This window comes from Acomys russatus, chromosome 19, assembly GCF_903995435.1.
Source record: "Acomys russatus chromosome 19, mAcoRus1.1, whole genome shotgun sequence".
Taxonomy (NCBI): Eukaryota; Metazoa; Chordata; class Mammalia; order Rodentia; family Muridae; genus Acomys; species Acomys russatus.
In genome coordinates this window covers 39,563,750-39,588,384 of record NC_067155.1, presented here as the reverse complement: position 1 = coordinate 39,588,384, position 24,635 = coordinate 39,563,750, and the positions used below count along the sequence as shown (strand labels likewise).

At 51.0% G+C, this 24,635-nt stretch overlaps 1 protein-coding gene across 1 annotated transcript in view; it reads right to left on the bottom strand.

The window, feature by feature from the left end:
• Positions 1-487: 487 nt before the first annotated feature.
• The window catches only part of Zan (zonadhesin), a 100,966-nt gene continuing 76,818 nt past the window's right edge, over positions 488-24,635 (bottom strand). Inside the window, 21 exon segments of the mRNA XM_051162130.1 lie at positions 488-525; positions 674-717; positions 812-929; positions 4,476-4,616; positions 5,648-5,786; positions 5,882-6,081; positions 7,380-7,519; positions 8,991-9,176; positions 9,910-10,081; positions 10,659-10,788; positions 11,646-11,890; positions 12,044-12,185; positions 14,689-14,906; positions 15,000-15,141; positions 17,360-17,577; positions 17,842-17,929; positions 17,931-17,984; positions 21,521-21,738; positions 22,639-22,780; positions 23,163-23,380; positions 23,770-23,907. Coding sequence (XP_051018087.1) covers positions 488-525; positions 674-717; positions 812-929; positions 4,476-4,616; positions 5,648-5,786; positions 5,882-6,081; positions 7,380-7,519; positions 8,991-9,176; positions 9,910-10,081; positions 10,659-10,788; positions 11,646-11,890; positions 12,044-12,185; positions 14,689-14,906; positions 15,000-15,141; positions 17,360-17,577; positions 17,842-17,929; positions 17,931-17,984; positions 21,521-21,738; positions 22,639-22,780; positions 23,163-23,380; positions 23,770-23,907 — 3,131 coding nt within the window.

Here is a 24,635-nt window from a genome sequence, read left to right as displayed (position 1 = left end):
CTTCCAGAAGCTTCCCTCCCTGCCCCTTCTGTCTCCCACTGCTGGTGGCCTACCAGGGCTGAGTGGGCCACCTGCCTGTGGCTTTGGATGAGTGACAGTCTCCCTCGTAAGACCTAAGGTTTTCTCCCCCTGGCATTCCCTTCCCCTGCACAGCACCCAACCTTCAGGGACCCCCACACACCTGACTCCTTTTCCTACTTCTCCCAGACTAGCCCCACCCCTGCCACAATCAAGGGGCAATTCCCATCTAAGAAGCGTTAAGCATGGGCCAGTGAGACATCTTTAGGGAGAAGGCGCTAGCTGTATAGCCTGATGCCCTGAATTTGATCCCCATGTCCCACAAAGTAAAAGAAGGGAACCGACTGACTCTCACAGACATGAAAGTGGCAGGCACATGCCCTCCTCCCCCTGCCCCCCGCAGTAACAACTGTAAAACAAAACATATTTAAAAAAATAAATTATTTTTATCTGTTTGCTGGAGGACAACTCAGAACTGGGTGGCTCTGAAGGCAGGCTCTGGAACATCTGAGGAGAGAGCAAGGAAACCGTGTTGGAGGAGGACTCAAGTCTTGGCCAGGCCTTGCATACACGCCCCCAGGCCTTGCATACACGCCCCCAGGCCTTGCATACATGCCCCCAGGCCTTGCATACACGCCCCCAGGGCAGTTCTCACCTGTGGCGTCCAGCCTCTGTCTATTTCGCCTCAACAGTTTCTCCCTAGAGTAGTGGAGAACAGATGTGGAGCACCACTTTGTGTGTGCGTCAGGCTCCACCCACCGGCTGCCCGTTCACTCCCCCCACCGGGACTTACCCTCTCCTCCTTGCCACGGTAGCCCTTGTTGTCATGTAGATGTACACTCTGGGCAGTAAAATGGGGACTAACAGCATCACAAGCACTCCTGGCAGGACGGTCACCAGGATGGATGTTTCTGAGTGCAGAACAACAGCAACAGCAGTGGGGCTTGGGTCACAGGTCCCCAGAGCCCACAGCCAGCTGTGGTGGCACATGGCTGCCATCCCAGCAGTAGCAAGATGCGAGGTGAGGTGGATCCTTGGACATTGGTAACGTTTCAGGCCAGTGAGACTGTGTGTGTGTGTGTGTGTGTGTGTGTGTGTGTGTGTGTGTGTGTGTGTATGCATGCACACGTGCACATACACCTCAGGAGGTCAGAAGGTAACCTGCAGGGATCAATCAGTTCTCTCCTTCTACCATGGGGGCCCTGGGATCAAATTCAGGCCACCAGGCTTGGGGGCAACCACCTTTATACACTGAGCCATCTTGTCAGGCACAAGAACCCCTGACTTAAACATCTCAACATCCACATCCAAGGTTGTTTGCTGGCCTACACATGCATACCGTGCCTGTGTGTGCATGCACTCCCCACCCCATACACAACAGGGGTGGAGGCTGAGGGATATGGGAGGGAGCACTTCCTTTTGTCCTTCGCTGTCAGTTAAGGCATCGTGTTCTCCTAAGTCTCTTAGTGTCTAGTTCTCCCTCCAAGAGGCTTGGGGACTTGAAGATTTATTGCACTCACCCAGTGGCCCTTACTGTTTCCAGTCACAGCTCCAGGACTGTACAGGGGTGGGGGGCTGTACATACTAGGTGTCATCTGGACCTCTCCCCCACCTGCTCTCTTTCTCACTCTAGCCCCGGCTGTCCTGGAACTCACTACATAGCCCAGGCAGACTGGCCTCGAGCTCAGGGAGATGGATCTCCCTGCCTCACCGCCACTCTTTCTTTTTTTCTTGAAGGTTTTGGGTTTTTTTTTAAACCTACTTAATTTGGGGTTCCTTAGTGCCTCCTACTTCCCTTCCAACCCAAAACTTCCACTACAGAGTCTGTATAATCCAGGCTGGCCTGAAACATCAGTTCCCTGGCCCCATCCTCTTGAAGCGCTGATTACAGACATGCACCATCATACACAGTCTATGCCTGCTGGGGACTGAACCCGGGACTTTGCGGGTGCTAGGTAAGTAACTGAGCCACAGACTCCAACCCTCTGTTAGCATTTCTCAGCGGCAGTCTAGGCCTACCTAACCTGAACCTCTGGGAAATCCTGACGTGTTCATGTTAACTAAGTATGCCCTCTGAAGCACAGACTTGGCAACATGATGGCCAAGGATTCAACAGAATTCTAGTCTGGGGGTAGGGAAAAAAGAAGGCAGTGGAGAGGTATTCAGTGAGGCAAATGGGGATGAGGGGTGAAGGGTGAGGGGTGAGGGATGAGGGCTGAGGGATGAGGGGCCAGGGGTAAGGGATGAGGGGTGAGGTTTGAGGGGTAAGGGACGAGGGATGAGGGTTGAGGGATGAAGGGTAAGGGATGAGGGGTGAGGGGTAAGGGATGAGGGGTGAGGGGTAAGGGATGAGGGATGAGGAGTAAGGGATGAGGGGTGAGGGATGAGGGGTGAGGGTGGGGGTGATGGATAAGGGATAAGGGGTGAGGAGTGAGGGGTGAGGGATGAGGGGTAAGGAATGAGGGATGAGGAGTGAGGGGTGAGGGATGAGAGGTAGGGATGAGAGGTGAGGGATGAGAGATGAGGGGTGAGGGATGAAGGGTGAGGGGTGAGGGATGAGGGGTAAGGGATGAGAGGTGAGGGATGAGGGGTGAGGGATGAGGGGTAAGGGATGAGGGGTGAGGGATGAGGGGTAAGGGATGAGGGATGAGGGATGAGGGGTAAGGAATGAGGGATAAGGGATGAGGGGCGAGGGATGAGGGGTGAGGGATGAGGGGTGAGGGATGAGGGGTAAGGGATGAGGGGTGAGGGATGAGGGGTGAAGGATGAGGGGTGAGGGATGAGGGGTAAGGGATGAGGGATGAGGGGTAAGGAGTGAGATGTGAGGGGTGAGGGATGAGGAGTTAGGGGTGAGGGGTGAGGAGTTAGGGGTGAGGGGTGAGGAGTTGGGGGTGAGGGGTGGGAGCTCAGTCAGATGTGAAGGCAGGTGCTAATAACCTGAGAATATAGGAGGTAAAAGCAGGGAGACGAGAAGAGGTTCCAGGTCATTTTCAGTGAAATATTGAGTTCAAGGCCAGCTTTGGCTACCTTACACCATGAGGCAAACAATTAATAAAAACAAGCAAATAGACAAGGCTGGGGAGACAACTTGGTTGGTAACGTGCTTGCCTTGAAAGAACAAGGACTTGAGTTTGGTTCCCAGAACCCATATCAAAATCTGGGTGTGCATTTGCAATCCCAGTGCTGGGGAAGAGGATACAGGTAGATTTGGGGTTCCCTAGCCATCCTCCTACTCCTGTGGCCAATTCTGGGCAAGTGGGAGTCGCTGTCCCCAAAAAATAATGGATTGTGCCTGAAGAATGCCACTGGGCATGTTCTCTGGCCTCCACATATATGTATAAACATGTGACTAGGCATCTGTGCCTACACACACACACACACACACACACACACACACACACACTATGAGTGCCACCATAGAGGGGATGGGCAGAAGACTATTGCGGACCGTTTCGTCTTGCTGATTTCTGGGGACCACATAGTGATATGATCCTATGTTTCCTATGTAATAGATTTGTTATGTAATATGTATTTTGGGGGAGTTTCATATAACCAGGCTGGCCTCAAACTCACTATATAGCTGAGGATGACCTTGAACTCTTGATCTTCTTGTCTTTACCTCCAACATACTAGGATTACAGGCCTGAATATCATATCTGTGTTATGTCATATATAATAATGCAGGAACTAGCGGGACAACTGGGTAGGTTAAGACCTCCGGGGTGGGAGCGGGGGCAAGAAGGGAGGGGCTGGGGAGATGGCTCAGAGGTTAAGAGCACTGTCTGCTGTTCCAGAGGTCTTGAGTTCAATTCCAAGCAACCACATGATGGCTCACAGCCACCTATAATGTGATCTGATGCCCTCTTCTGGCTGGCAGGTGTATATGCAGACAGAGCACTGTATACATAATAATAAATAAATCTTAAAAAAAAAAAAAGACCTCAGCTAGATTCAGAGTTTCACATAGCGGAAGGAAAGAGATGACTCTCTTAGGTTGTCCTCTGACTTCCACATATTTACCCCACAACAAATAAAGAAACAAATATGACCCCTCAAATACATAAAATACAGTATTACATGGAACATTTATATAATTAATAGCATATAACTGATGTTATCTAAGCTATATCGCATATTAACATAATTTATATATTATACATTTAACATATAACATTAATATATTATATTATATACCCAAAATATATATAACCATAAATTATATATGTGTATATTTTATATAATATATATGGCATATAATGTACAATATTATTTTGTGATATATCACTTTTATACCATATGTAATATATTGTGATAGAGTAATACTATTGTATATTATCAATGTCATCCCTATCACATATCTATGATATATAATAGATATTATAATATGTATGGAAATTAAAAAGAGTAATTCTGTGGCAATGGCCTGTGGAATACAGGCCTGGGATGTGAACTGTTACCTAGCCTTTTTTCGGTTGGAATATCTCGAGGCTCTGAGCAGAATTTTCCTCCATAACCAAGGTCACAATGGCAGATGAAGGTGGCCCCCTGCTCCTGACACCGGCCATCGTTGTGACAGGGGTTCTGGAGACATGGGCTGTCTGCAAAGACAGACGGGTGTGAGTGGGTCGCACAAGTATATTCACGGTATAGGAGATGTCTGGCTGTGCGACAGGCCCCAGGGAGGGCAGCAGTCAATGGAGCCCAGCCTGGGACCCTCTCAGCAATCTAACCTGCTACCCTGGGTCTAGAGAATTTTCTGGAACCTCATTTTCTTTCTTTTCTTGTGTGTGTGTGTGTGTGTGTGTGTGTGTGTGTGTGTGTGTGTGTGTGTGTGTACATGCATGAGAAGGTCCAGAGGTCAACTCCAAGTGTCATTTCTTGGTTGCCATCTGCCTTGTCTTTTTTAGAGACGGGGTCTCTCGTAAGCCCAGATCTCACTGATTAATCTAGGCTGAAAGCCCAGCAAGCCCCAGAGATCCATTTGATGGGTATGTGTGAGTACCTGCTGTAGGCATGCCTAGCACATGTGTGTTGGTGCCTTCAGAGACCAGAACTGAAGTTACAGGCAGTTGGGAGCTGCCATGTGGATGCTGGGAACTGAACCTGAGTCGTCTGCAAGAATAGCAAGTGTACCTAACCACTGAGCCACCCTTCCAACCATGCTTGGCTTTTTACAGATGGTTTTGGAGCTCCAACTCAGAACTTTCCACGTGTGCAGAAAGCACTTCACAAACTGTCTTTCCAGTCCTGGAGTTCTTTCCCTTTCTTTTGAGAGAGACAGGGTCTATCTGGCCTGGACCTTGCTATGTAGATCAGGCTAGCCTCACATTCACAGAGACTCACCTGCCTGTCTCCAGAGTGCTAGGATTAAAGGTGTGCACTACCATGCTTGGCTGGAACCCTATTTTCAATGCTCATAAATTGGGGTGTCCTGCTTTCCACTACGTAAGGATTAAAGTGGACTCTGGGGCAGAGCTCTACACGGCAGGTAGTTAACACTTGGTAAAAGAGGGTTCTTCTCCTTCACCCCTCCCTACAAAAGAAGATGCAGCCTTCCTTTGACCAAACAGGGGTTAGGGAGACGGGGTGGGTACCCCTGGTTATAGAGACTGGAAGGATCCAAGCTCACCGCGGAAGCAGCCTCGAGTAAAGTTGGCCACCATGCAGGACTCTCCAGCTCTGCAGCCATAGGGTTCACACAGCAGGATTCCTTGGCTTGCACAGGTGCAGTGCTGGGAGCAGTCGTCAGTGACAAAGCTGTCACCCAGCTGGAAAAGAGAAGGTGAAGACAGGAGACAGGTCTAGATTCCTCCTAGAGCCCGTTCTCTAGACTGGGACTCCCAGGCCTCCATGCCACCCGGACCTTGTAGTAGATGCCATTGGTGGTGCAGCCGCAGTGCGCCACTGGGAGGCTCTGAGTGTCACTATAGATGTAGCCTGGGAGGCTGGCACAGCCTTCTACGCAGGGGCCTTCACAGATCTTGGGGGTCACAAAGTTGGCACAGGATGCCGGGCAGGGCGTCATGCAACGCTGGTACACAGTGTTGGCAGGACATGTCATGGCTGAGGGGACAGAAGCACAGTTAGGAGCTGGCTGGCCTTGGCACCAAACAGATAAAGGGACTAGTGATCAAGAACAAGAAAGAGAGGTGCAAAGTCACTCAACGGAGATCGCTGTAGGCAGGGAGGCCAGAACCAACAGGTCAGTTCTGCATGAAGAGTTTTGTCTGGCACACAGGACGCATGATGAAAACAGACAGACAGTGGTAGGACGGGTACAGCAGCAGCTGCTTGCAATGCTAGCACTCTGTGAGGCGGGCAGGCGGACCTCTGAGTTTGAGGCCAGCCTGGTCTACAAAGAGAGTCCAGGACAGCCAGGGCTACACAGAGAAACCCTGTCTTGAAAAAAACAAAAAAACAAAAACCGAAAAATCCAAAAGCAGAGGCTGGAGAGATGTCTCAGCAGTTGAGAGCACCTGCAAGGATCCTGGTTCTGTTCCCAGCAACCACGGGGCAATTTACATCCATGTGTAACCCCAGGTCCAGGGACTCTGACACCTTCTTCTAGCCTCTGTGGGGACCAGGATGCACATGGTGCACAGAATGCATGCAGGCAAAGCACTCAGACATATACATCAAATAAAAATAAGCAAAATCTTAATGAAACAAAACAACACCACCACCTCAAAGCATAAGCAGGGAGCTGAGGGAAAGCTGAGCCAGCAGAGGCGTGCCTGCTGAAGCCTGAGGACCTGAGTTCAGTTCCTAGCCAGGGGTGGCGGCATGTGCTGTAGTCCCGGCTCTCTCGGGAGGTGGAGACCTGAGGCTGCTCGGGGCTCACTAGGCAGCCAGCCTGACTTCATCACCAGGCTCTGAGAGACCCTGCCTTAAGTAATGAGGTGGGGTTGTGAAGTGGCTCAGTGGGGAAAGGTGACCTGAATTGGACCCCTCACACACGGTGGAAGGAGAGAACCAACTCCTGAAAGTTGTCTTCTGACCTTCACACATGCGCTGTGGGATATGCCCACCCTCCCACACACAATAAATAGATGGAGCTACACCCCAAACAAAAGAACAAGGTACATGGGTCCTGCTCTTCGGCCCCCACATGTAAGTGTGCACCCAAACACACATGAACGCACACATATCAAAAAACAAAACAAAACAAAGGAAGAGAGAAACAACAACAAAAATACAGGCAGAGAGGAGGAGGGATGGGGTTGGACAATGGAGGAGTGGTGGGGAGGGTCATTCTAAAGTCACGTGCTGCCTTGAACTTGGGGATAGAAGAACGAAGGCGAGAAGGCCATGGTGAGGGTGGTGGCGGCCACAGTGGAATGGCTGAGGAGTCAGAGCCTCACCACAGTGTGTCTGGTCCCGCCAACCAGTCACGTTGGCACCTGCCTCCTGGCAAATGATGGCGTATCCACTGAGGACCCGGCATCGGAGTTCCTCTTCTTCTTTGGTCTTCCAACCAGTACACGTGTCAGATATACAATGCCTGGGGTAGGAGGGGAGGGGTTAAGTAGATGTGCCATTAGAGAGACAGGCAAAGAGATCCCAGTCTTGCTGAAAATGGGCTCAGGGTGAAAGGCTAGGAGCTGGCTCAGCTGACGTGTGGCTGCCTTGCAAGACTAAAGACCTGTTTGATTGCTGGTATCCGTGTTAAAAACAAGCAGGGTGTGGTGATATGTCGTAGTCTCAGCGCTGGGAAGGGCGGGGATAGGAGGGTCCCTGAGGCTCACTGGCCAGCCTAATTGGGAAGCCTTGGCTTTGAGTTTGAAACCTTATCTCAGAAAACAAGGTGGAGGCAGTGGAGATGCTCACTGGATAAAAGCACTTGCTGTTCAAGTACGAGGATCTGAGTTCAAATCCACACACACATGCCTGTAACCCTCCTGCTCTGTAGGGGAGTGAGGACAGAAAGATCAACGGGGCTCATGCCCTCATGGCCTAGCCAAAAAATAGTGAGCTCCAGGTTCAGTGTGAGACCCCATCTCAAAGGAATAAGGTACAGGAGTGATCGAGAAAGACACCTGATTTTCAACTCTGGGCCCCCAGCAACACATACCCACATCCACACTCACACAAAAGGAAAGGAACAAAGAAAAACCAAGGTGGATGGTTCCTAAAGGACACTTGAAGTGGATCTCACATCTATGTGAATATACACAGCATGTACACTGAACAAAACATGCAGACCCATTTCCCTCACAAATCCTTCTAAATAAATGGGTAGATAAGAGATAGATAGATGGATGGACGGATAGGTAGCTAAGTAGTAGCTAGGTAGATAGATAGATAGATAGATAGATAGATAGATAGATAGACAGACAGACAGACAATAAGTAGATAAATCTGGGGATGTAGCCCAATTTGGTAGTGTCTGCTTAGCAAACATGAAGCCCTGGGTTCCATCCCCTGTGCCACATAAACAGGGCATGGCGGTGCACGCCTATAATCCGGAGTCAGAAAGATCAGAAGTTCAAGGTCATCCTTAGATATATACTAACCTGGCCTATATGACACCCAAATAAATACTGGCTAAAATAGGTTAAAAATAGAGAAGAAAGCTGGGCGTGATGGCACACGCCTGTAATCCCAACACTTTGGGAGGCAGAGGCAGGCAGATCTCTGTGAGTTTGAGGCCAGCCTGGTCTACAAAGTGAGTTCAGGACAGCCAAGGCTACACAGAGAAACTCTGTCTCAGAAACAAAACAAAACATAACAAAGAAACAAAAACAAAAATAGAGAATTGGGGCCTGACACACCACACAGAAAGTCAGTGGGCTAGAGGTGTAGCTCAGGGTAAGGCATTTGATGCAGAAAGACAGCAGACTGCATGGAGGGAGTCAGTAGGAAGCAAGGTCGTGAGGGAAAAGAACCAAGGCAGCAAAGCTAGACGCGGGTCAGAGAGGAAAACCACAGCAGGAATCTGAAACATTCTTGTAAGTTCTGGGCCTGTGACTCACTGCTCAAAGGGCTCTGGGGATACAATCTGGTGACAGGCAGCAAAGGGGCCCTTGGGGTCTACCAGCACCCTACAGGCCTGGGTGCTGCTGATGAGTGCCGTCTGCTCCGGGCTACATTCTGATGGCAGAAGGTCAGGCTCTTCCTCTTCCTCTTCTTCTTCTTTTTCTTTTTCTTCAGGTAGGGCCCTGAAGTAGGGATGGCAAGGAGCTATGTGAGGCTCAGGAGGGAGAAACAAGTCTAGAGGAAGGTGAAGAGAAGGACAAGGGCACCATAGAGCTTTCCAATGAGCAGCTGTTCACACTGGTCAGTAAGAGAAGAAGGGACAGAAGGTAAAGGCAGTGGAAAAGAGACTTGCTGGCTAGACAATATCCAGCTCAGAGGGATCCCCCAGTGAGGGGCTGGGGTGTGGCTCAGTGGTAGAGCACCTGCCTAGAATCCCCCAGTGAGGGGCTGGGGTGTGGCTCAGTGGTAGAGCCCCTGCCTAGAATCCCCCAGTGAGGGGCTGGGGTGTGGCTCAGTGGTAGAGCCCCTGCCTAGAATCCCCCAGTGAGGGGCTGGGGTGTGGTTCAGTGGTAGAGCCCCTGCCTAGAATCCCCCAGTGAGGGGCTGGGGTGTGGCTCAGTGGTAGAGCACCTGCCTAGAATCCCCCAGTGAGGGGCTGGGGTGTGGCTCAGTGGTAGAGCACCTGCCTAGAATCCCCCAGTGAGGGGCTGGGGTGTGGCTCAGTGGTAGAGCACCTGCCTAGAATCCCCCAGTGAGGGGCTGGGGTGTGGCTCAGTGATAAGAGTTCTTGACTTTTAATTCCCAGTAATGGGTGAGGAGTGTGGCTCAGCGGTTGCATCCATGAGGTCCTAGGTTAAATCCTCTACGCCTCCAATGAAAGAGACTCTTGCTCATCTCCCTAGCCCAAGCCCTCACCTTGGGACTCGGAAGAGGACATTTGCCACTTTCACCTCCCAACTGTTGCCAAAGTCATTGACGTTTGAGGTGAGCACTCCACTGGGCAACATGAGATCATTGGCTTGGTTCTTGTCATAGTTTCCACACAGGCCCCGTATCAGTCCACGGTATGTGGTAGGCAAGGAGATCACTGCGGGAAGAAGGAGGTGCCCTGTAGTGAGACAAACTCTGTCCTCCCCACCGTACTCTCAGTCTCCCTCTCAAGCCAAGGGGTTCTATTTCCAAGTATAACTCATCTTCCTATGAGCTGTCTGCGTGAGCTGTGCCTTTCTATCTTCCATCCCAGATATGGGCCTCCTGTTTTCTCTGTCTATTGGTTTTTATTGCTGCTGTTTTGGTTCTCTTTGGCTATTGTTGGGTTGTGTTGGTTTGTTTGTTTGGTTTGTTCTCATTTTTGAGACAGAGTCTCAAAATATAGTCCAAGATGGACTCAAGCCATCTATGTAGCTGAGGCTAGCCTCAAGCTCCTGATCCTCCTGCATCTACCTCCTAACTGCTAGACTTCCAGGTGTGTGCCACCACATCCTGCAGTGTCTTTTTGTTGTTGTTGTTGGGTTTGATTGGGTCTCTTTGAGACATTATCTCAATATAACAATGTAAGCCCTGGCAAGCATGGAAGACTCTCTTGCCTCTGGTGCCAGAGGGCTGGGATTACAGGTGTGAGGCAGCACCCCTGGCTCAGAGATCAGCCCTCTGCTGTCTGATACCTGCACTGTGCTTTCCGTCAAAGTCCACCACCATTTCAAAGTCAGTGATGAGAAGCAGCCGTTGAGCCCTCAAGATGATCCGCAAGTGGTTGTTTGGATTGTAGGGGATTGCTACCTTTTGGTTGTTGACCTAGGAATGGAAGGCTGAGTTGCAGAGCATGCTGGGTGGGCAGCACCCTCTGTTGCTCTTGACTCTGCCTGGCTCTGTCCAACTCTCCGCACTGCACCATGATATAGTTCAAGTCAGAGGCATCCCTCTCGTACCTCAGTTCCTTCCTTGCAAAAATTCAGATGGCTCAGTGGGTAGAGGCATTTGCCGAGAATCCAGAGGACCTGGGTTGGATTTCCAGGACCCACATGCTGGAAGGAGAGAACTGACTCCTCCAAGTTGTCCTCTGACCTCCATACATGAACCACAGCACATGCATGCCCGTTCACACACATATACAATACATAAATAAGTGTAGGCGCTAGAGTGATGGCTCGTCGGTTAACCATGCTTGCTGTTCCTCCAGAGGACCTGCATTTGGTTCCCATAATCCTTGCTTGGCTGCTCACAACTGTCTATAAGTCTGGCTCCAGAGTACATGACACCTTCTCTGGCCTCTGTGGGTACTCACACATATACTCACATAGACGTAAATAAACAATTAAGAATCAATATTTAAAAAAACTAAGTACATGTCAAAGAAAGTTGGTCCCCCCCCTTAAATCAGCACTATGGATGTGGATGCTGCAGCTTCATTTTTAGCACATGCATTACCACTCCATCCATCGCTCGTCTTTCCCCTCGTCCCTCTCAGCCTTGCGTGTGGTCCCACTGCCCTGTGCCACTTTTCTCCACGAGGTAACACTGACTCTGACTTCTATAAATGGTCTGCATTCCTGGGCACTTCCTGACAATGGGCCACGTGGGCTTTGCCAGCTCCAGGTGGCCTATAGTAGTCTCCCTAGTTTCCTGCAGGTCTGGCCCTGCCTCTTACTCACCAAAACCACAAGGCCTTCTTGGAGCTGGATTTTATAGCCGTAGACAACGGTGGTCACTTCACGCAAGGTTGGGTTCCCTTTGGAGGTTATTTTGTTGCGTCCCTCTGTGACTAGCTGCTCAACTCCCTCTGGGAGCTTGTCCACCGTCTTTATGAGATAGTAGTTCATACGACCCAGGAAGTGGTAGGTGAAGCCATCGAATGTGCGGTAATAGGGGTCTCCAAAGATGGTACATTTTTCCAACTCTGTCAAGAAGCATGAACACTAAAAAGGACCTCAGGCCAGTTACTGCTCCCCCAGACTCTCTCCCCAGCTGTGGTACTTCTGATGGCCCACTCTTGGGCCCTGCCTCGGATCCTTTCAGCTGCCAGGGAGCCCCTTCCCCCACGTATCCTTACCGTTGACTGCACAGTTACTGCTGCCGTCCTCACTGTGCTGGCAGTGGGACCCTGATGGGCAGGTGAAATTCCGGCACTGAACAAGCCTATTTGTACAGGTGCAGCTCTGCGTGCAGCCACTGGAGATCCAGGTCTTGCCTGCCTGCAGAAGCCATGGGAAGAGAAAAGAGAAAGGTGGCAATTCTAAAGAGAAAACTTAGCTTTCTGTGTGAATAGCTTACATTTGGCCTCCCTCCCTACAGATCCCAAATCTATTAAGTCAACCAACTATTGGAAAAAAACATTTGAAAAAAATTGCATCTATAGTTAGGGGTGTGGCTCAGTTGTAGAGCACCTAGAATTTTCCAGTGAAAGTCTCAGAGTGTGGCTCAGTGGTAGAGTTAGTGCCTACCATGAATGAGGCTCTATGTTCCAGAAAGAAAACCTATCTGTATTTTATGTCATTATTCCCTAAGTAATACAGTAGAACTATTTGTATAACATGTACATAGTCTATGTCATTATAATTCATGTAGAATTATTTAAAGCATATAGAAAGATAAACAAGTACTATGTTATTTTACTTGTATGTGGAGATGTATGCATGTATGTGTTCATCTGTGTGTAATTTATATATATGCATGAGCAGGTAGAGGAGGGCAAGGGACAAGCTTATTCCTCAGGAGCTGTCTATCTTGTTCTTTGAGGAAGGGTCCTTCATTAAGTCTTAAACTTGCCAAGTAGGCTAGGTTGAGGGGCCAGTGAGCCTCAGGGATCTGCCTGTCTCCATCTCTTCAATTCTGAGATTACAAGTAAATATGACTATAACACACACACACACACACACACACACACACACACACACACACACACACATTTTGTGGATGTCACTGCATCTGTGTGAAAGGCAGAGGACATTTCTCATTTCTTTCTGGAGTCCATCCTGTCTTCCCACTATGTGGGTTTCTGGGATCAAAGGTTTCATTGGAGGTGCACGTACCTGCTGAGCCACATGGGCCCTGTACCTGGCTTTTTCTACAGGGGTTTTAGGAATGAAACTGATACCCTCATGCTTGCAAGGCAAACATTTACTGGCTGAGACATCTGCTCAGTTCTGTTTGTTTGTTTAGAGAACTTGCTTGGAGGTTCTCAGCAGGGAAGCCCAGCTACTGTACACCCTTGACCAAAAAAAAACTCAGTCCTCCTCAGCAGACTAGGCAGCTTTGGGAGGGACATATATGGAGTGGTGAGGTAGGAGGGAGATGCCTGTCTAGCCAGCTACATCATCCAGATCAACCCTGGGGACCAGGGGGTCACAGATGTCACAGTCAGGTGTCCTTCACATTCCTTGCTTTTTGAAATGGAGTCTCATATGGACCAGACTGGCCTCCAATTCCCTACAGAGCCAAAGAGGGCTTTGCACTTCTGATCCTTCTGCTTCTATCTTCCTGGCACTGGGTTGACAGGTGTGCACCACCATTCCTGGCACTAGGATGACAGGTGTGCCCCACCATTCCTGGCACTGGGTTGACAGGTGTGCACCACCATTCCTGGTTTACAAGCTTCTGGAGATGGAACCCAGGGCTCTGCGTACTCTAGACAAGTCCTGTACCCACTGTGCTGTGCTTTCATGACCACGACATCATTTTATACAAGGGCTCGACCATCCATGTGTTTGAGTATCTTCAGGATGTCATGGAACCAAGAACATGCAGCCCCATAGATGTCCAGGACCTGATACAGCTGGTTCGCTCCAGAAGGCAGTGATAGTGTCATCTGAATCTTAGCACCTCCTTCTCAAGACATTGTTCTTGGCCATTTGCTGGGTTTAGGTGAGAGAAGGTCTTAAGTAGTTGAGGCTAATCTCGAAGTCACTATGTATCTGAAGATTGCCTTCAACTTCTCTTCCTGCTCCCACATCCCAAGTGGTAGGACTTGACGTGTGTACTACAACATGCAGCTTGCTCTTGGGGTCCTGAACACATTGCTTGGGAGGGGCTGGTGGACTCATTTTCAGATGAGGTAGTGAAGCAGCAGGGTTCTTCCTGCTTCATCCACCTCTGCCTTGGTGCGTCCACTGTGGGGATCCCCTGACACAGTTCACAGTCTATGAGGGCTGGGACTGCGGCCTGATGGTCAGAGTGCTTCTCTATGATTGGTGAAACCCTGAGCCCCACATAACCCAAGAATGGTGGAGCAGCCTGTCATGCCAGCACTCAGGAGGTGAGAGCAGGAGGGTCAGGAGTTCAAGGCCATCCTCAGCTATGCAGTCAGTTTGAGACCAGCCTGAGCTATACGAGTCTTTGTCTTTGAAAAGGAAAAATAAAGGCTGGAGAGATGACTCAGGGGTGAAGAGCACTGCCAGCTCTTCCAGAGCTTCTGAATTCAAGTCCTAGCAACCGCATGATGGCCCACAACCATCTATAATGTAATCCAGTGTCCTCTTCTGGCGTGCAGGTGTACATGTGGGCAGAGCACTGTATACATAAATAATAAATAAATCCTAAAATTTTTTTTAAAAGGAAAACTAAAATAAAATTCAATCGACATTCTACCAGCCTTCATACTCCATGGCCAGCCATATAAACAGGAGCATCCAAGACTAAGAAAGGCAGAGTATGACCCCACCTCCTGCCTCCTCAACCCCACTCTCCATACCAACTCACCAGGATGAGGTCACCCTTTGCATCTTTGCAGCCACATTGGTCTTTGAGCACACACTTATCCTGACTGAGCAGGTAGCCAGGCCAACAGACACAGCCCTCCTTGCAGGTGGAGGGGACTCTGGGGCTGGTGCCCTCACAGTGGCCATCCGGGTTGGAGCAGGAGGGTAGACAGGAGGGCAGACAGCTGGTGTACATGCTATTGGCTGGGCACTTCAAAGCTATGGGGTAGAAGAAGAACAAGGCTCATGGCATGCCCTGGACTCCTCCAACCGTGAGCTGGTTCTGCCTCTCCCTTCCCACAGCTCCCTTACTTCTTGAGACACAGTTATTGCTGCCGTCTTCATTTTCTTCGCAGTAGGTCCCCGAGGGGCACTGGAAACTCTGGCACTGAAAGAGCCCTCCCTTGCATGCACAAATCTGGGTACAGCCAGTGGAGATCCACGTCTGGCCGGTCTGTAGAAGACACGGAAGGGAAAGAAAGAGAGAACAGAAGGGCTGGTCTACAAAACAAGCTCAGCTTTATGTCAGTCTTTTTTTTTTTTTTTAAATTTTATATCTCAAGTGCAGTTTACCTCCCCTCCTTTCTTCCCAGCCCTCCCTACCCCCCCCCCCCCCCCCCCACCCACCAGCCTCCATGGATATCAACCAGCCATGACATGTCAAGTTGCAGTAAGACTGGGCACTTCCTCTTCTACTAAAGCTAGACAAAGCAACCCAGCAGGGGGAAAGAGTCCCACAGGCAGACAACAGAGTCAAAGACAGCTCCTGGTCCCATTGCTGGGAGCTCCACAAGGAGACCAAGCTGCACAACTGTAACATATGCATGGAGGGTCTAGGTCAGTCCCATGCAGGCTCCCTGGTTGGTGGTTCCTTCCTGTCTCAGAGTCTTACATTTGCCCTCTGTATCTGCAGGGGTCCAAATCTATTGAGTCAATCAACTACAGATGGAAAAGATTCTTAAAAATTGCCACTGGGATTGTGGGCATAATTCACCCTGACCAAAATGCCCAGTGAGGGGCTGGGGTGTGGCTCAGTGGTAGAGCACATGCCTAGAATCCCCCAGTGAGGGGCTGGGGTGTGGCTCAGTGGTAGAGCACCTGCCTAGGATCCCCCAGTGAGGGGCTAGGGTGTGGCTCAGTGGTAGAGCCCCTGCCTAGAATCCCCCAGTGAGGGGCTGGGGTGTGGCTCAGTGGTAGAGCCCCTGCCTAGAATCCCCAAGTGAGGGGCTGGGGTGTGGCTCAGTGGTAGAGCACCTGCCAGGAATCCCCCAGTGAGGGGCTGGGGTGTGGCTCAGTGGTAGAGCACCTGCCTAGAATCCCCCAGTGAGGGGCTGAGGTGTGGCTCAGTGGTAGAGCACCTGCCTAGAATCCCCCAGTGAGGGGCTAGGGTGTGGCTCGGTGGTAGAGCACCTGCCTAGGATCCCCCAGTGAGGGGCTAGGGTGTGGCTCAGTGGTAGAGCACCTGCCTAGAATCCCCCAGTGAGGGGCTGGGGTGTGGCTCAGTGGTAGAGCACCTGCCTAGAATCCCCCAGTGAGGGGCTGGGGTGTGGCTCAGTGGTAGAGCACCTGCCTAGAATCCCCCAGTGAGGGGCTGGGGTGTGGCTCAGTGGTAGAGCACCTGCCTAGGATCCCCCAGTGGGGGGCTAGGGTGTGGCTCAGTGGTAGAGCCCCTGCCTAGAATCCCCCAGTGAGGGGCTGGGGTGTGGCTCAGTGGTAGAGCACCTGCCTAGGATCCCCCAGTGAGGGGCTGGGGTGTGGCTCAGTGGTAGAGCCCCTGCCTAGAATCCCCCAGTGAGGGGCTGCGGTGTGGCTCAGTGGTAGAGCACCCTGCCTAGAATCCCCCAGTGAGGGGCTGGGGTGTGGCTCAGTGATAGAGCACCTGCCTAGAATCCCCCAGTGAGGGGCTGGGGTGTGGCTCAGTGGTAGAGCCCCTGCCTAGACTCCCCCACTGAGGGGCTGCGGTGTGGCTCAGTGGTAGAGCACCTGCCTAGAATCCCCCAGTGAGGGGCTGGGGTGTGGCTCAGTGGTAGAGCACCTGCCTAGAATCCCCCAGTGAGGGGCTAAAGGAGTATCTATCTAGAATCCTCCATTGAGCACCAGGCTATGTGGCTCTTCAGTGGCAGAGCATTTCTTTGGCATGTGCCAAGACTCTACGAGCAATCACAACCACATAATTAAGAACATCCAAAGAGACAGAAAAGGAGAAAGTGGCCCTCAATTATACTTTCAAAAAAACTATGTGTGCATGTGTGTGTGAGTGCATGTTAGTGCATTCATGTATATGTGTGCGTGTGTGTATGCATGTGTGTGTGTATATGCGTGTGTGTGTATATGTGTGTGTGTGAGAGTGTGTGTATGCGTGTGCGTGTGTGTGTGTATGCGTGTGTGTGTGTGTGTGTGTGTATATCAGAATGTGGGCACACATCCGCGCTGAGGGTAGATCTGAGGAACTGGTGCTTGCCTTCCACTTTGTACTAAGACAAGGTTCCTTCTGTCTCCATTTCAGTGCTGTTACTCACTGCTTGTGTACACCACCGTAGTTGGCACCCAAGTTTTTTTGGATTTTTTCCTAGCTTCACCGCCTGTATCATAGTAGGACAACTGGGGTCACAGTCAGCTATGCCTGGCTTCATGTGACCCCCACCCCTGCTGCACTCTCCATGCCTGCTCACCTGAATGAGGCTACCATGGGCTTCTTTGCAGGCACAGTGGATTCTGAGCACACACTTGTCACCTTGTAGCACATAGCCAGATCGACAGACGCAGCCCTCCTTACAGGTGGAGGGGGCTTTAGGGCTGGTGGTCCCACACAGGCCCTCTGGGTCCGAGCAGGAAGGCAGGCAGGAGGGAAGGCAGTTGGTGTAGAAGCTGTGAGCCGGGCATTTCAGAGCTTTGAGGTGGAAAGAGAATGGCATTAGTGTAGAGAAGCAGAGGGGCCCAGGGAAGTAGAGGCCACGTTAAACACAGTGGGCAGGAGGACCAAGAAACTTGAGGGCTTCCCCCACCCTCCTGCTATTCATCCAGCAACCATTTACTGAGTGTGGACCATGTGGCTACTCACCCCCCACCCCAGAGAACTAAGTTCCTTTTGGCTCCCTCTCTGACTCTTCCATCCAAAGCACACATCTCTAATCCTCCCCCATGGTTTTCTTACCATTGGTGGCACAGCTGCTGCCACCATCTTGATTGTGCTGGCAATGGGAGCCTGTTGGGCATTTGAACTCCTGGCACTGAACAGTCCCCTCCCGTGCAGGCACAACTCTGGGTACATCCACTGGAGACCCACGTCTTGCCTTCCTGTAGATGCCACAAGAGAGTGGAAGTAAGGATGGCAGCGTTGCCTTATCAGCTGCCTGAGGGGCTGACGTTTGCCATCCCAGTCTCAGGCTCCTCGTCTACTGAGCCAATCTACTGTGGGTGGAAATGGTTTAAAGGAATTTCAACTCTGGCTCTGGGTCTATCTTAGCTGGACTATGATCCTCAATGAGCAGTAGGGGGCGTGGCTCAGTGATTGACAGCTTGCCTAGAGTCCTCTGAAGAAGGGCTGGTGATGTGGCTTAGTAATAGAGCAGTTGCCTAGGATACCCAAACGAGGGGTTTGGAGTGTGGCTCAGCAGTAGAGCAGTGGTCTAGCAAGTAGCAAGAACTGACCAACCTTCAAATTCAGGGCAAGCCATATAGATAGGAGCATCACATGGCAAGACAAACAGAAAAAGGAGAAAATGACTATGACTCCCAAGCTCACTTTTTAAAAAAGCATTTATTTAATGTATATGAATGCTCTATCACCCGAATAGGGTGTCAGGTCCCGGTATAGACTGGTTGTGAGCCACCATGTGGTTGCTGGGGATTGAACTCGGGACCTCTGGAAAAGCAGACAGTGCTCTTAACCACTGAGCCATCTCTCCAGTTCACCCCACCGCCAGCTCACTTTTAAAAAAAACTTTGTGTGTGTGGCTGGAGAGATGGCTCAGAGGTTAAGGGCACTATCTGTTCTTTCAAAGGTCCTGAGTTCAATTCCTAGAAACCACATGGTGGCTCACAACCATCTATAATGAGATCTAGTGCCCTCTTCTGGAACACAAGCAGAACACTGAATAAATAAACAAATAAATAAATAAATAAATATTTATTTATTTTTGTTTTTCAAAACAGGGTTTCTCTGTGTAGCCTTGACTGTCTAGACCAGGCTGGCCTCGAACTCACAGTGATCTGCCTGCCTCTGCCTCCCAAGTGCTGGGATTAAAGGCATGCACCACCATGCTTGGCTAAATAAATATTTTGTTTGTTTGTTATTTGTTTTTTCAAGACAGGGTTTCTCTGTGTAGCCTTGGCTGTCCTAGACTTGCTTTGTAGACCAGGCTGAATAAACATTTTTTAAGGAGAAAGAAAATATTCTTTAAAAAGCTGTGTGTGTGCACATGCATGTTCACGTTTGTGTTTTAGCGTGTGTGAGAGTGTGCATATACTCCTGAAGGTGAGGTGACATTTTCAGGCGTTGGCTCTTGTACTGCACTTTGCATTGAAACAGTCTCTCTCTCCCCACTCCCCTCTCTCTGGCTCCCATCTTGGGTTTGGAGATGCTCACCACCATGATGTACACCAGAATGCCTGGCCAGCAAGCCTCTGAGGGCTGTCCTCTTGGCACCTACCATCCTTCAGTAGGAGCTCTGGGGTTATAGATGCAGGCTACTGTGCTTGGTTTAACTGGGTTATGGGGACTTCGCACACTCAGCCATCTCTTTAGCCCTCACCAAGCCCATTTTCCATGTCCACTCACTGGGATGAGGGCACCCTGGGCGTCTTTGCAGCCACACTGAGCTCTGAGTATGCACGCGTCATTATACAGCACGTAGCCATGTTGGCAGATGCAGCCTGACTTGCAAATGGCAGGCACTTTGGTGCTGATGCCCTCGCAGTGCCCATCAGGATCCAAGCAGGAAGGAGAACAGGAGGGTAGACAGTTGGTGTAGTGGCTGTGGGCCGGACACTGAGGGGCTACAGGACGGAAGTGGAATTAGTGGAGAGGCCCTGAGGACGACGATGGAGGTGGAGGCTTCAGAAACCAGGCCGGGATGAATGACCAACAGAGCTTGTGTATCTGTCCCCCCCCCCACCCCCCATGTTATTATCCATTCAGCAAACTCTCAGTGAGCTCGGACCGTGGGCCAATTCCTGAGAGAACAAAGAAGAGTGGACCTCCTAAGTCAATGTGGGAGCAGAACCACTGGGAGACTAACACTGAGCAGAGGCCCAGCTGTGGGTTCCAGAACCTTCCCCACTGTGGTGCTGCCCACCTCCAATCTCTAAGACCCAGGAGACTAGGTTCCTTTCATCCTGCCACCAGTTCTTCAGTAAAGACCACACCCTCACCACCTTCCCCAGTGGCTCCCTTACTGTTGGAGGCACAATCACTGCTGCCATCAACATTGTGCTGGCAGTGCAACCCCAAGGGGCAGCTGAAGCTGTGGCACTGGATGCTCCCAGCCACGCAGGAGCAGCTCTGTTTGCAGCCACTGGAGATCCAGGTCTTGCCTGCCTGCAGAAGTCATGAAGAGAAAATAAATAAGGAGAAGATGATGGGTCTAAGGAGTCAAGCTTAGTCTCCTGTCTGTAGAGCTTCTGTTTACCTCCTGATCCGCAGGTTCTACACCTACTGAGTCAATCAAGTGCAGGTGGGAACACGGTACATGGATTTAAGGATACAGTTCAGAGGTAGATTGTCTGTGTAGAACCTACTAGGAAGAGTGTTGAGGCAGGGCTCTGCCTCAGGGTACTTGTTTACAATCCATAGTGAAGGGCTTAGGAGATGATGCTACATAAAAAGCCTGCTCACAATCCTGAGTTAAGGGTGAGGGGGCCTGGATTAGAGATAGCACACTTACCTAGAATCCCCCAGTGAGGGGCTGGGGTGTGGTTCAGTGGTAGAGCAGCTGCCTAGAATCCCCCAGTGAGGGGCTGGGGTGTGGCTCAGTGGTAGAGCACCTGCCTAGAATCCCCCAGTGAGGGGCTGGGGTGTGGCTCAGTGGTAGAGCCCCTGCCTAGAATCCCCCAGTGAGGGGCTGGGGTGTGGCTCAGTGGTAGAGCCCCTGCCTAGAATCCCCCAGTGAGGGGCTGGGGTGTGGTTCAGTGGTAGAGCCCCTGCCTAGAATCCCCCAGTGAGGGGCTGGGGTGTGGTTCAGTGGTAGAGCCCCTGCCTAGAATCCCCCAGTGAGGGGCTGGGGTGTGTCTCAGTGGTAGAGCACCTGCCTAGAATCTACCAGTGAGGAGCTGTGGACCTAGCTCAGTGGTAGAGCACCTGCCTAGAATTCTCCAATGAAGGGCTAGCTAAGATGCTCAGAGGAGAGCATTTGCCTAGCATGTTCTAGGTTCTGATCTTAACACACCAGGGCCAGCAATACAGACAGATACATCCAAGATGGAGAGAAATAGGCAAAAGGAAAAGGTCACCCAACTGTCTCACTTTTGGGGGGTAATCTTTTAGGGTTTGTATGCATGTTCACATGTAAAAGCGTACAGCTGTACATACATGTGGAGGTGAGGGGACAATCTAAGGGGTTCATTATCACCTTATGTCTTGTAATGAGACACACTCCATACTCCCTGCTTTTATTTATCTCTGGGTATAGAAGACTACCTGGCCCCCAATCAAAGGATCCTGCTGTGTCCCTCCCATCACCCAATAGCAGCCCAAAGATTACAGACACAGGCTGTCGTACTCAGGTTACATGGATAGTGAACATTAGAGCTCAGACCCTCACCTTTTCAGAGCCAATGTTTAACTCCATCATCCCCAGCCTGCCCCAGCAATGCCACTTTACCCACCCACTCACCGAGATGAGGTTACCCTGGGCATCTTTGCAGCTGCACTGAGTTTTTGGAACACACGTGTCATTACTCAGCACATAGCCAGATTGACAGGCACAGCCCTTCTTGCAAGTGGAGGAGGCTTTGGGGCTGGTGCCCTTGCAGAGGCCATCTGGGTCCAAGCAAGAAGGCAGACATGAGGGAAGGCAGCTGGTGTAGTGGCTGTGAGCCGGGCACTGCAGAGCTAGGGGGTGGAGGGAAAGTGTGGTTAGTGGAGAGGTCCAGAGGGACCCAAGGAAGGAGGGACTACAGAAACAAGACAGGGCAGAGGAGTCGGCAGAATGAGGGTTTTCTCCTTTTGTTATTCATTTGGCAAATGTTTGCTGAGCATGGACTGTGTGCTAAGCTCCAGGAAAGAGGTTTTTCTCAACTCGATGTGAGGGACTACTAGGAGACTAATGCAGAGGAGGGATCATTGGGCAGACGTTTACTGACACGGGAATCCCTGAGAGAAGAAAGAAGAAAAAGTGGAACCTCCCAAGATAACATGGGGCACTAATTCTGATGGTTAATTTTAACTCTCAACTTGATGCAATGTAGAACCATCTAGAAAGAGAGTCTTAATATGGGATTGTCTAGGTCAGAGCATCCATGGAAATGTCTGTGGGAACCGTCTTGACTACTTTGATTAACATAGGCAGTGCCAGTGCACTGTGGATGGCACAATGCCCTGGGGTTGGCAGAGAAGGCAGGCTGGGTGCTAGTGAGTGTGCATGCATTGCTCTTTGTTCCTGACTGTCCCTGTGACCAGCTCTGTAAGTTGCTGATGCCTTGACTTCCCCACCGTGACCAATCATGGTGACAGACTGGAACTGGAACTGTGAGCCAACAGAAGCCCTTTGTCCCCAAGTTGCTTTTTGTCACAGTATTTTATCACAGCAACAGAAATGAACAAAGATGCTGACCACTGAGACACTGGCACTGAGAAGGGACATAGCCTAGCCATGGTCCCCAGAATCCCTTTCCACCATATTACCCCCAACCCCTAATTAGGCCCAGGGGACTAAGCTCCTTCTTGCCCTGCCTCTGATTCCCCCAGTCATGGGGACACTCTCTTCACCCTACTCCCAGGTGGCTCCCTTACTGATTTCAGCACAGTTACTGCTGCCATCTTCGATGTCCTGGCAATCAGTCCCCGAGGGACACTTGAAGTCGTGGCACTGAACAAGTCCTCCCATGCAGGCACATGTCTGGGAACAGCCTGAGGTAATCCAGGTCTTGCCTGCCTACAGAAGCCACAGGAAAATGCAGGAAGTAAGGACAAAGGGGCCAGCTTAGCCTTGTGTCTGAAAGGCTTCCATTTGCCCTCCTTACCTAAATGCTCTATTCAGTCAACCCAGTACAGGTGGGAGGGACCCACGTAGGGCAGCAGAGGGCCTATGGCAACTCCACTAAGAAGAAGGTGGGAGCAGGTCTCTGCCTTAGAGGATCTGTCTAGAATCCCCCAGTAAGGGGCTGGAATGTGGCTCAGTGATAGGACACACCCCTAGCCTGTCCTAGGACCTGAACAACTCAGGGCCAATGAGATAGTCATGTACACCCCACAGAACTCACAGAATGGAGGGAAGAAGGAAGGGGCCCCCAGCCCCAAATTTTGGGCCCACTCACCGGAATGAGGGCACCCTGGGAGTCTTTGCAGCCACACTGAATTCTGGGTACACACTTGTCCTTATGGAACACAAAGCCAGACTCACAGAGGCAGCCTTCTTTGCAGGTAGAGGGGCCTTTGAGGCCAGTGGCTTCACAGTGGTCATTCGAGTTGGAGCAGGACGGGATGCAGGAGGGAAGGCAGTTGGTGTGGTGGCTGTGGGCTGGGCATTGCAGAGCTAGAGGGTGGAAGGATATGAGATCAGTGCATAGGGCTCGACAGAGCCTAGGGAAGTATGGAATAAAGAAACCAGGCTAGGCAGAATGACAAAAATAGCTCGTGGCTTTTTCCTTTGTTTATTCACACAGCAAACCCTTAGTGAACATAAATTGTGTTCCAAGTCCTGAGAGAAGGAAGTAAGAAGAGAGGGTCTCCCAGTCACAGTGGGAGCCAGACTGCTGGGAGATAAACACTGAGAAGACACCCCGCCATGGGTCCCCAGACCCGTCCCCATGTGGTTCCTGGTATGCTGACGCATTAGGCTCAGGAGACTAAGTTCCCTCTTGCTGTGTTTCTGATCTGTCCTTCCATGAGCACGCCCTCTCCACGTCCCCACGGCTTCCTTACCAGTTTTGACACAGTTACTATTGCCATCATTAATGTCCTTGCACTGAGTCCCTGAGGGACACTGGAAATCCCGGCAATGAATGTCTCCTGCCACGCAGGTACAGTTTTGGGTGCAGCCTCTGGAGATCCAGGTCTTGTCTGCCTGCAGACACCACGGCAGGGAAAAGGAGGAGAGACAGCAGTTCTAGAGCTTCACGCCCTGGCTGAAGGACTAGCAGCTTCCTCCCGCCCACTGCGTTCACGCTATAGAACCAATCAATCACAAGTGGAAAATATTGGAAAAACCATTGCAACTGGGAGTTTTGGTATACCTTAGTGGGATTGTGCCTATCTAGAATCTTCTAGTGAGGGATAAGTATATGACTCAATGGTAGAATGCCTGGGGTGTGGCTCAGGGTAGAGCACCTGCCTAGAACCCCCCAGTGAGGGGGTGTGGTGTGGCTCAGTGGTAGAGCACCTGTCTAGAATCCCCCAGTGAGGGGCTGAGGTGTGGCTTAGTGGTAGAGCACCTGCCTAGAATCCCCCAGTGAGGGGCTGGGGTGTGGCTCAGTGGTAGAGCATCTGCCTAGAATCCCCCAGTGAGGGGCTGGGGTGTGGCTCAGTGGTAGAGCACCTGTCTAGAATCCCCCAGTGAGGGGCTGGGGGTGTGGCTCAGTGGTAGAGCACCTGCCTAGAATCCCTCAGTGAGAGGCTGGGGTGTGGCTCAGTGGTAGAGTACCTGTCTAGAATCCCCCAGTGAGAGGCTGGGGTGTGGTTCAGTGGTAGAGCATCTGCCTAGAATCCCCCAGTGAGGGGCCATACATGTAGCTCAGTGATAGAGCACCTGCCTAGAATCCCCCAGTGAGGGGCTGGGGTGTGTCTCAGTG